Genomic DNA, 12,051 nt, shown 5'->3' with positions numbered 1-12,051 from the left:
CTGTGCTTTCAGCCTCTGCTTGTGGAGTTCTTGGAGCGTCTTAGTCTTGGGACCGTGGCTTCCCCCAGGGAACAGGACCCCCAAGAATGGTGCAGCGGAGGAACTCAGAAATAGCAGTGTCATTGTTTAAAAGCCACTTGAGCTTTACAGCAGAGAGTCAGATAGCGGAGTGTTTCCGTACATTCTTCGCCCACCTTCCCCTCATGGGAGCACTTCGCATAACCTGGCGCGTTTATCAAAACTAAGACATTGACCTTGGTGCAGCACTGTTAACGGAACTACAGGCTTTATTTGCATTTCCCCACCATCTAGTCCCTTTGTGTAATTTTTTTCAACGTGAAAAGGCCCTGAGCAGCTGCTTAGGAATCTTCCATTCTGCAGTGTTAAAACAAGAACGTAGTAAATGCAACATGCTTAAACTAAGGATAGACTTGACAGCTGGGGTAACTGCAGGAGGTCAGAGGAGACTTGTTCTTGGTCCAGCCTCCACACTCTGCAGGGCCTCCACACTCCACAGGGCCTCCCGGGCCGGCCTCCACACTCCTCAGGGCCTCCTGGGCTGGCCTCCACACTCCTCAGGGCCTCCCGGGCCAGCCTCCACTCTCCACAGGGCTTGCTCTGAGGCATTGGCGTGGATTGGAGCCTGCAGTGCCATCCCAGAGCCACCTCTGCCTAGTGTGGCTGCAGAGGGCAGGGCTGCAGCATCTTGGGCATGTGCACAGTCTCCAGACCTCAGTTTCCCCACCTGTGAATTGAAGGTGTTGAGTTTGCTCCCTGAGGTCATTCCTCGCTTGGGTATTTTATGACTCCTGGGCCTCTGAGGATCTGTCAGGCCCCGGAGCTGAGTTGAACCAGGCTGCCTCCTTTCCCAGCTCTCTTGTCTTGTATACGGGTGAGTGTTTGCACCCAGTCCCCGCGCAGCCGCAGAGGCACCTGTTCTTTATTTCTTCACCCAGTAACCCTAGTCTGTGTGCTCACTGCCCAGGTGGCCACGCAGTCCCTGCTGGGGCAGCAGACCTGGTGTTAGCAGAGCCACGTCCCAGTGATGTTGACTCACAGCCTTGCCCTGGCCCTGAAGCCGGCTGGCAGTGACTTCCTGCTCTGCAGCCGCAGTCGTGGGCATGTACCGTGGGGGTGGGGGTGCCCTTGCCCGTGTGAGCTTTGGACCGTGAAGCCAGTAACCTTCCTGCAAAGCTGGGCTGAGCCTGTGTCTGCCTCCCAGGTGGACGTGAAGCTGCCTGTCCCTGAGGTGAGGTGCTCAGACTCCTTCCTGTTGGTCTGGCTCCTAAGACAGAACATGCGAGAACGACAGAGAACACAGAAGACAGAGAGAAACAGACAGCGCCGCGTGTCCCTCTGGTCTGTGGGTCTCCTCCTCGGCACAGGGTGGGGGCCGGCCGCACCCCTTTTGTCAGTGGTTTGACTGGGACACAGTCGTGCTCATGTGTCCCCTGCTGCCCAGAGAAGCAGAGCTGTGTCTTGTGACAGAGCCCGAGTGTTCCCAAAGCCTCCCATATTGCCTAGGCCTTTACAGATTTTCTTTTGTTTGCTGGCCCTGATACAGGGCATTCTAAAAGAAATGATCCCTGTCCCCTGGGGTTTTCCTGTGACTGAGTGGGAACCTGGCAGGGTGAGTGGGTTTCCCCGTTGGTGTAAATCACAGAAAACCGCACAGCAAGGCAGTGTCCTTGTTGGTGGGTGGCACAAGGGGGACCTGAAGTGGTGGGGGACTTGGGATGGGAGGAGTCAGGCTCTAGGCTGTTGGGGACAGTGGAGGGAGGAGTGCTGCTGGCAGGACCTGGAGCTTCCAGTGGGGCCTGGCAGTGCCACCCCTGTAGGCTTTGTGCTTGTGCATGTGTGTATGTGCGTGTGTGGGGTGGATGGTGGGGTCTGACCACCGCCTTAGTGGCCTGGCCGCTGCCTTGGTGGCAGTGACCCCTGGGGGGGCCTAGTAGCCCTGGTATGTTGTTCTTGAGTGTGGGGTTGGTGTGCCATGTGCAGACCATGGTGGCTGGTGTGTCCACGGACCCTGTGACCTGGAACATGCAGGAGCTTGTAGCACCGAGGTCACGGGGGCTGTTGTGTCCTGGAGGCCGCCTGATGGCAGGGCCACCTCGGGAGTGAGGGGCTGGGAAGGGAGGTGGGCAGAGCCGTGTGGGGGGAGCTGTTGCTACAGGGCTGCTTTCCTATGGCCCCCGGGCCTTCTGACTATCCCTCACTGCTGGCTTCTGCCCCCAGGCTGGCACCCATGCGGCTCTACACACTCTCCAAACGCCACTTTGTCCTCGTGTTTGTCGTCTTCTTCATCTGCTTTGGCTTGACCGTCTTCGTCGGGATCAGAGGTAAGGTATGGTTTTTCCTCAGTGAGTGTTTTGCCCTGTGTGATGGTCGTGGCGTGTCACTTTTGGCCAGCCCAGCTGTGCCCCTGGCTCCCACTGCCAAGGGCCCCAGCACGGAGGGAGAAGTGCCCACAGGGTGGACAGGGTCCCAGCCCTGTGCTTCTAGCTGCTGCGTCTTCTGAGGGAGGTGCAGTGAGCAGCCCCAAGTGACTCTGGCCATGCCCTGTGCAGCAGCCAGGGCTGCCTTGACCACATGCCTTTCATTGTCCAAGCAAACATTTCTTTCTTTTCTTTCCTCTTTCCTTTCTTTCCTTCCTTCCTTTTCCTTCCTTTTCCTTCCTTCCCTCCCTCCCTCCCTCCCTCCCTTTTCGTCTTTTTCTTTCTTTCGAGACAGAGTCTCCTTCTGTTGCAAGGCACCAGGCTGGAGTGCAGTGGCGCAGTCTTTGCTCACTGTAACCTCCGCCTCCTGGGTTCAAGCAATTCTCCTGCCTCAGCCTCCCAAGTAGCTGGCACTACAGGTGCGTGCCACCACGCCCAGGTAATTTTTGTATCTTTTAGTAGAGATGGGGTTTCACCACGTTGGCCAGGATGGTTTCGATCCGCCTGCCTTGGTCTCCTAAAGTGCTGGGATTATAGGCGTGAGCCACCGCTCCCAGCCTCCAAGCAAACATTTCTAATCTGCTGTGCCCTAGGCTCAGCTGGGCATGTTGCAGCCAGAACCTGCTGCCTGGTAGGGGAGACAGGCTGCGCAAGTTATCGATGCAGCCGACAGGGTGGGGAGGAGAGTTGGGGGCTGCTGGCTGTGAGCATGGGGCGGGTGGCTGCAGGAGTAGTGAGATCATCTAGGCCAGCACCCTTTCTCATGGGTGGAGAACCAGAGAAGCCAAATGGTTTCACAAGGTTGCCAGAGACCTAGGTCTCTTCAGTCCTGTGCACAGGGCAAGCAACCAGGAGCCTGACTTGTCTGGAGAGAATTTATTCCTCCATTGCTTTGTTTCCGTCGGAAATAAAATGTCTTTTTCCATTAGTGCGATTTCTGATAGGTGTTGTTTAATTGATGCCCTTAATACTAAAGTGTGAATGGCAATTAGGCTTAACCTGTCCCAGAGGCAATTTGTGCCTCAAAAGGCTAGTTTCTGGCGGGGCTTGGTGACTCACGCATAGTCCCAGCATTTTGGGAGGCCAAGGCGGGTGGATCATGAGGTCAAGATTTCAAGACTAGCCTGGCCAAGATGGTGAAACCCCATCTCTACTAAAAATAGAAAAAATTAGCCGGGCGTAGTGGCGAATGCCTGTAATCCCAGCCACTCAGGAGGCTGAGGCAGAGAATTGCTTCAACCCAGGAGGCAGAGGTTGCAGTGAGCCTAGATTACACCACTGGACTCCAGCCTGGGTGACAAAGTGAGACTCTGTCTCCAAAAAAAAAAAAAAGCTAGTTTCTTACCCCAAACTGTGTTGGTAAATGGATGAGGAAGCTGGGGGAGAGGATGGCTCTTCAGGTGCTGTTTATCTGATGGTGATGGTGATAGCAGCAGCTGTAGCCAACTTCTTTCCCGTAAAGTCACCAAGAAGTAAAAATTATACTAATTACAGCACAAGATACATCCATGATCTTACTTGATTTTCACTGCTATCCTTTGAGATTGGTAGGGGAGGCATTAACATTCTCATGGTCTCCAGTCTCAGTGGGACCTCAGCCACTTTCTGTTCTTTTGAAGCCACTCTCTGTCTCAAATGCGCATGATTATATCCAGCCCTCTCCGCTCTTGCAGAAATGTGAAGTGATGCACCAAGGCTGAGATACAAGTGAAGTCAGGGTTTCTCCATCCCCTTTGTTCTTCCATACAGTACTCTATTAGTCAGGGCTCTCCAGAGAAACAGGATCAATAGGAGATACCTGGCTAGCCTGCCTGTCTGTCTGTTCTGTCTGTCTAACTATTATAAGGAATTTGCTCACATGATTATGGAAGCTGAGAAGTCCAAAGATCTGTAGTCAGCAAGTAAGAGGCCAGGAGAGCCCATGATGTAGTTCTAGTCTAAGCCCAAAGCCATGAGAACTAGGAGAGCTGGTGGAGTAAGTTCCAGCCGAGTCCAGGTCTGATCAGGTCTGAAGGCAGGAGAAGCCCAGCTGGATATAGAGAGAGCCCGGCCAGAAAGAGCAATTTCTCCCTTACTCAGCCAATTTGTTTTACTCAGGCCTTTGATGGATTGGAAGAGGTCCACCCACATTGGCGAGAGCAATCTGCTTGACTCAGTCTACCGGTTCACATGTTAATCTCATCCAGAAACGACCCACAGACACAGTAGAATAATGTTTAACCAAATGTCTTGGCACCCGTGGCCCAGTCATGTTGACACATAAAATTAAGTATCACAAGCACACTCTGCTCCTGATTATTTCATGTGATAAGGTTATTATAGAGTTAGGAGTACCGTAGGGACTATTGGCTTAGTAACTGTCATTTTGCAGATGAGGAAATCAGATCCACAAAGTCTTGTTAGTGAAGACTAGAGTCCAGATACTTCTTTTTTTTTCTTTTTTGAGACAGCGTCTCACTCTGTTGCCCAGGCTGGAGAGCAGTGGCGTGATCTCAGCTCGCTACAACCTCCACCTCGCCAGTTCAAGTGATTGTCCTGCCTCAGCCTCCTGAGTAGCTGGGATTACAGGAGCCTGCTACCACGCCTAGCTAATTTTTTTTTTTTTTTTTTGTATTTTTAGCAGAGGCAGGGTTTCACCGTGTTGGCCAGGCTGGTCTTGAACTCCTGACCTCAGGTGATCCAGATGCCTCGGCCTCCCAAAGTGCTGGGATTACAGGTGTGAATTACCATGCCCAGCCGAGTCCGGGTTTTTCTGACTCCCAGTTCTTAATTATTTCCAGGAAACCAGACTGTCTTACTTCCTGGGTTAGGAGTTTACTTAGATCATGAATCTGTTTAACAGGAGCCTCATTGTGCACACAAGCCTCCTTCCTACATAGAGACGTCGTTCCCAGCATTCCTAAACGCATTCCAGAGGCGTACTGCGCTGGTTGTGTATTTCCTCCTTTTGAGTGGAGGCTTATTGGTGGCAGACGGGGGATTGTCACTGAGGCAGCTCAGAAAAACTGACGTCACCAGTTGCGAGTGATACGTTTTGAAACAAATCCAGTTCTAAATTAAATTAAAATCGGATTCACAGTGCTTCCTTTGACTATTTCTTTTAAGGCCAAAACTCAGAAGAAATGCATTGTAGGAATTAGGAAACTTGGAGAGGATTCTGGGAAGATGGCGGAGTGGGAATCTATGTCTTCTACTTAGAGGACAACTGTGGTGGCAGAATCCGTGGTGTAACTGTTTCGGGAACTCCGGAGTCTCTTGAAGGCTTGCAACTTCGCAGGGAATGCTTGTACATTAGATTGTGGTTAATTTTGGGCAGTGCAGCCCTTAGCTCAGTAGCAGGTACCCATCCTCCACTGCAGGCCTGTAGCAGGCAGCTGTGTGTTCTAGAGCTTGTAGAAACCAAGGTGGGCAAGAAGGACCCTGTCCTGCAGATATCAGGGATCTGTGCTCTGATTGCTGCTGCTGATTCTAATGGCAGAAGTACAATGAAGAAAGAGTGGCTGCTGCCGTTGTACCTCCCTCAGTTGTTGCAAGTCCCTCCCCCTCTGGCTAAAGTTACTTCCAGGGAATTTAAAGGGGTGGCACTTTTTTTACCCCCTCATTTTTCCCTTTGTCCTTTTTTGGGAGCCAGACATCGAAGACCAGGACATTGAAAACTGCTAATACAGGGAAATTTCGAAAGTCACCACACCTGCCCAGAGGAAGGCGCAGGCTCAGAACAGACCTGAGAAGACTTGAAGTTTAAACCTCAGGCTGATCTTTGCACAGAGACAGTCTGTAACAACAACAAAAACAAAAATATGAAAATGGGTAACAGGAAACCCTGGGGAAGGGGGGAGTCTGGTTTCCAGAGGTACATTATTAGATTTAAGTGTTCACTTTTCAGCAAAAGGTCACAAGGCAAACAAAGCCACAATAAAGTATGACCCATCAAAAGGAAGAAAATGAACCGTCAGAATCTGTCCCTCAGTAAGACCATATGACAGACCTGTTATGCAGACTTTAAAACAACTGTCTACAGCTGTCTTAAAGATGCCCAAAGAACTAAATGAAGAGACATGGAGAAAGTCAAGAAAACACTATATGAATAAAAAGAAAACATAACAGGAAACCAAAAAGAAATTCTGGAGGTGAAAAGTACCCTAGAGGGTTTCAGAGGCAGATTTGAACCGGTAGAGGAAAGAATCAGCGAGTCAGAAGATAGGACAGTGGAAATTTTGTCTTGAGGAACAGAAAAAAAGCAGAAGAAAAATGAACAGAGACAGAGGGACCTTTGGGACACTGTCAAATGGACCAGCATACACACTGTGGGAGTCTGAGAAGGAGAAGAGCTAGAGAATGGGTCAGAGAGAATATCTGAAGCAGTGATGACTGAAAACTTCCCAAATTTGATGAAATGTGAGTATAAACATCCTAGAAGCTCAACAAACTCAAAGTAGGATGAACTCAGAGACCCACACTGAGATGCATTATAATGAAACTGTAGATACGCAAAGACAGATTCTTGAAAGCAGCGAGAGAGTCACTCATCACATACAAGGGATCATCAGTAAGTTTGTCAGTAGATACCTCATCAGAAGCTTTGGAGGCCAGAAGACAACGGGCTGTTATATACAGAATCTATAATATGGATGAATCTTGAGGACATTATACTAAGTAAAATAAGCCAGTGGCAAAAACATAAATACAGTAAGGTTACATAGGGTACTTAGAGTAGTCAAGATCATCGGTACAGAAAGTAGAGTGGTGGCAGCCAGCGACTGCGGGGAGGGGAATGGGGAATTGTTTGATGGGCGCAGTGCTTCAGTTTAACAAGATGAAAAGAATTGCGGAGATAGCAGTGATGGTTGCACAGTATGAACGTACTTGCTACCACTGAACTGTACACTTAAAAATGGTTCAGATGGGCTGGGCGCGGTAGCTCATGCCTATAATCCCAGCACTTTGGGAGGCTGAGGCGGGCGGATCATGTGGTCAGGAGTTTGAGACTAGCCTGTCCAACATGGTGAAATGCTGTCTCTACTAAGATACAAAAATCAGCTAGGCATGGTGGTGCATGCCTGTAATCCCAGCTACTCAGGAGGCTGAGGCAGGAGAACTGCCTGAACCAGGGAGGCGGAGATTGCAGTGAGCCAAGATCGTGCCACTGCACTCCAGCCTGGGTGACAGAGTGAGACTTGTCTCAAAAAAAAAAGGTTCAGATGGCAAGTTCTTGAGTCTATAGGAAAAAACAATGGTTAAGATGGCAAATCTTTATGTATATTTTATCACAATAAAATTGGGAGAAAAAGAATTTGTGATGTTTGTATACCTGTTATTTCAGTTAAAACTTTCTGCTTTCCTGCTTATATTAGCACATATTATGTTTATAGCCCTTAATAAGTATTTTTGGAAGATGGGATTAATTGGATGAGCAGATAAGTATGTCTTAGTTTTTGGAAGAAATCTTTATATTTTACAAAACATATAAGACAAAGTCTCTACAGTTAATGCCCTCTGGGCCCATGCATGTAGAGAGAGCGCTTGCTGAGAGCGCAGCAGGGCGTTGGCTGTGGAAACCCCTTATGTTGTGTGCCAGTCGTACTGGTTGACTTGCGTTGGGAAGTCATGAGGCACAGCAGAGTGGACATTCTGTGTCTGTGTTTGTGTCTTTATGTCTTTTACTTACACATTGTAAAATCTCTAAAGAAAAACCAGGTAAATTAAGGCCACTTCCATGTAATGTATAAATCTTTCTTGGAATTTGGAAAAAAATCTTAAATTACCAGTGTAGCTATAACTTGCTTTTGTCCTTTTCTGTTACACTTTAGGACCTAAAGTGATCCAGACTTCTGCGGCAAATTTTTCTCTAAATAATAGCAAAAAGGTAAGACTGGGTCTGAGTGGCAGCTGGGTAGTGGGGTGCATTATAAACCTCGGGCCACTGAGAAATGGTTCTGCTTAGAGTCTAAGGCAGCCTGCCCCTGTCTTGCGACTTCTGAGGCAACACACATTTCTTACTCCATTGTCAGCTGCTGGCTTCTGGGTTCTCATTTGCTAAAATGACCATTCTGCTGTAATAAATACCTCAGTACTTAGGAACATGGTGCTGTTACCTCTTAGGGAGCAATTGTTCATTCCAAAGAGTGGTTAACTCGTCCTGATTCCTTGCATCTGTTAGTCCTATCAGATGGTAATTTTTAATAATGACACCACTTAGATGTCTCATCTTTCTTATTTTGCCCAAGTTAAGAATTGGCCTCTGTCAGGTTTCTGGTGATCCAGTTCTTTCCAGTGATTACTTTGTATTCCTTGTGTGAACTCAGTTTAAATGAAAAATCCTGTCGAGCTAGGTGGCTCGTGCCTGTAATCCCACCACTTTGGGAGGTCGAGGCGGGCGGATCACGAGGTCAGGAGTTCGAGACCAGCCTGGCCAATATGGTGAAACTCCATCTCTACTGAAAATAGAAAAATTAGTCAGGCGTGTTGACATGCACCTGTAGTCCCAGTTACTCAGGAGGCTGAGGCAGAAGAATCACTTGAACCTGTGAAGTGGAGGTTGCAGTGAGCCACAATTTTACCACTGCATTCCAGCATGGTGGACAGAGTGAGACTGTGTCCAAAAAAAACACAAAAACAAAAAAACTTTTAAAAATACGCCAACTTTTTATTATCTTTGGCGAAAAGAGAGGTTCTTTCAATTGGAGAATTTTGGTTTTCTTGAATAAATGGTAGTGAGAGCCCAGACAACTAAACCTTTTTTGTATGTGTGTAAGAAACATAATCTTTATCTACAAATGGAACACAGTTTCCCTGCATCTTTGAGGCACCATGATATACATAGTTTAAATCTGATTATATGACCCCAAATACCCCTTCTCTCTGTTCTCACACTTCCCTGCTAGTTTTTTATCTTTACAATTTTGCAGAAAGGCAAAAAAAGAAAAAGTACTAAAACGACACCGTTTGATTCTTGTCTTTGCTGCTGCTAGTTTGAAGGGCTTCTGCTCAGCCTGTCTTCACACTTTCTTGGCATTGCTTGATTTTCTCTGTTGGCCTGATGATCTGATTTGAAGAGGTGCCACCATGGACTTCCCTGGCAGTACATCTTTTACAGGTTTTTTCTTTTCTTTTCCTTTTTTTTTTGAGAAGGATTCTTGCTCTGTCGCCAGGCTGGAGTGCAGTGGTGCTATCTTGGGTCACTGCAACCTATGCCTTCTGGTTTCAAGCGATTCTCCTGCCTCAGCCTCCCGAGTAGCTGGGACGACAGGCATGCACCCCCATGCCCAGCTAGTTTTTTTTTTGATTTTAATAGAGACAGGGTTTCACTATGTTGGCCAGAGTGATCTCAATCTGACCTCGTGATTCGCCCGCCTCGGCCTCCCAAAGTGCTGGGATTACAGGCATGAGCCACTGAGCCTGGCCCTACAATTTCTGTCTCTCAGGGTGTGAGTCTCTTTTTGACACTGAACACAGCAGCCATTCCAAGAGACCTGACTTGCTTCCAAGAGACCATCCTCACTTCACTAAGACGGTGGCTATCCCTGGAGAGGTGTCTTGCTTTGATGGTTTTTAGGCAGGTGTTCTGTCTTAGGGAGTTTCGTTGAGACTCTTGACAGAAGTATTAAAACACAAGAACAACACATTCATTCGAGACTCACCTGGGCAACATAGGGAGACCGTGTTCTACAACAAATTAAAAAATAAGCTGGGTGTGGTAGTGCACACCTGTAGTCCCAGGCACTTGGGAGGCTGAGGTGGGAGGATCATTTGAGCCTGAGAGGTTGAGGCTGCAGTGAGCCATGATTGCACCACTGCACTCCTGCACTGGGTGACAGAGCACGACCCTGTCTCAAAAAAAAGGAAAAAGAAAACCAACACATAAAACAAAAAATAACACATTCACCTGCAAAGACGATGCATTCAAATAATGCTTTTCTTTGGAACCATGGGTGGGCTGCTTCACCTCTCTCTGTGGCCTACTGCTGTTAGACACCAACATTATGTCTTTAAAAGATAATGCAGAAGAATCATTGGCAACATCATCACCTCTAATTAGTCTCGCTGGGGTGAAAGCTTTCTTTCACAAAGCTAAAAATCGCGTATGTCAAAGAGCAATTTGCCTGGCATACAGATACTAAAGAAATAATTTTCGAGATATGTTATCTTGTAAATATGAAAGTATTTCTTTGGTATTCTTTATTATCATGTATCTCATCATTCTGCTCATTTTATTATTTTTCCAAGATTGTTTTCTTGGTATTTAAGTAAGTGTATTGTCCCCAAGGCTCCAAGTGTGGAACATGCCTGCTTAGAGGTTTCCGTGAGAGACAGACATGAATTGCAGCTGGAAGTTAGTCCTTCCTTTTTTCTGGAAGGCAGAATTTCACTTATGTTGTTGAAAGGAAAACCTCACATATTTCTGTTTCAGAGCTAACACTCAAACCTTTTTTGCTAAGTGTAAAGTCTGTGTATTAAGATGATGAGCTGTTTGGTAGACTCAATGAAAAGGTCACATGGATTACTTTGTTCTTTTTCTTCAGCTAAAGCCAATTCAAATACTTTCAAATCCACTGTCTACATATAATCAGCAACTGTGGCTGACATGTGTTGTTGAGTTGGATCAATCAAAAGGTATGTAGCTTTACATTTTGGGATAATTTGTCTTTGTGTGAAGCATTGTATTTTAGATGTTGACTTCAGAATATTCAGACAAGTGCTCAAAGATAGATGTATAAGGATGTCCATTATTATTTATCATAGCAACAAATTGGAAACCTCTCAAATGTCTTTCAGTGGGAGAGAGAGTAAGTTACAATAGATCTGTGTCCTTGGTGGAGTCCTGGTCAGCTTAGCTCAGTGGCTGCATGGTGTCCGCCTGCAGCTGCCAGCCTTTTTCAGTGGGGATCTGGGAGAGAATTAAGGTCTCATGCCCTAAAGTAATGGTTCTGGCCCCCAGGGACACTTGGCAATGTCTGGAGACAATTTTGTCACAAATGGAGAGGAGGAGGGAGTGCTCCTGGCATCTAGTGGGTAGGTAGAGGGCAGAGATGCTGACACCTTCCCCTGCTTCCACAACAAGGAATTATCTGGCCCAAAATGTCAGTGGTGCAGAGATTGAGAAACCCTCCCCTAACGCATCCGTTGTTTATGACGAGTTAGCTTCCTCAGTCTACAGTGGCACTAGCTTTGTATCATCCTAGGGAGAATTGAGAAGATACTCACCCAGGTCATTTTGTTCCGGGCTTCAGATGAGACACCAGTTGAGAAAGAATTTGAAAAGATCACCCCATGACCACAGTAAATGAAGTGAAACAAATGCATATTACAAAAAAGTTACTCCCTCTTTGTAACTGTTTAGAAAGCAAAAAATTTACACTACTATGTATTTGTATGTCTAGAAAATGGCCTGGAATGATAGACACAAAATATGAATTATGATTATCTGTAGGTGGTGAAATTCTTAGTGTTGTTTAATGCTATCTTTATATTTTGTTATGATTTTTTAAAATGAGAGTATAATTAGAAAAACATGTAATAAGAAATAAGAAATCTCTTTCTATTTTGATATAGAATTTGGTAAATTAAAAATGTTTGTGAGAAATTAAACATATAAGTTTATTAGCCATGAAAT

General features: G+C 46.8%; 1 protein-coding gene across 4 annotated transcripts in view; it reads left to right on the top strand.

Annotated features, from left to right (window-relative positions):
• TMEM181 (transmembrane protein 181) overlaps positions 1-12,051 on the top strand; it is a 108,858-nt gene that overhangs the window by 42,917 nt on the left and 53,890 nt on the right. For 2 of the 4 annotated variants that reach the window (XM_021670173.2, XM_064360497.1), the window contains exons 2-4: positions 2,239-2,342; positions 8,249-8,304; positions 10,961-11,051. In XM_021670173.2, coding sequence (XP_021525848.2) covers positions 2,239-2,342; positions 8,249-8,304; positions 10,961-11,051 — 251 coding nt within the window. Of the gene's footprint in view, positions 1-1,144; positions 1,360-2,238; positions 2,343-8,248; positions 8,305-10,960; positions 11,052-12,051 lie in introns of those variants that run through there. The other 2 variants (XM_064360496.1, XM_064360498.1) reach the window with 2 other exon arrangements.

This window comes from Aotus nancymaae, unplaced genomic scaffold (assembly GCF_030222135.1).
Source record: "Aotus nancymaae isolate 86718 unplaced genomic scaffold, 86718_ANA_hifiasm-v0.15.2.pri h1tg000040l, whole genome shotgun sequence".
NCBI classification, from domain to species: Eukaryota; Metazoa; Chordata; class Mammalia; order Primates; family Aotidae; genus Aotus; species Aotus nancymaae.
The sequence above is the reverse complement of the archived record's forward strand: the minus strand, read 5'-3'. Positions and strand labels throughout refer to the sequence as shown.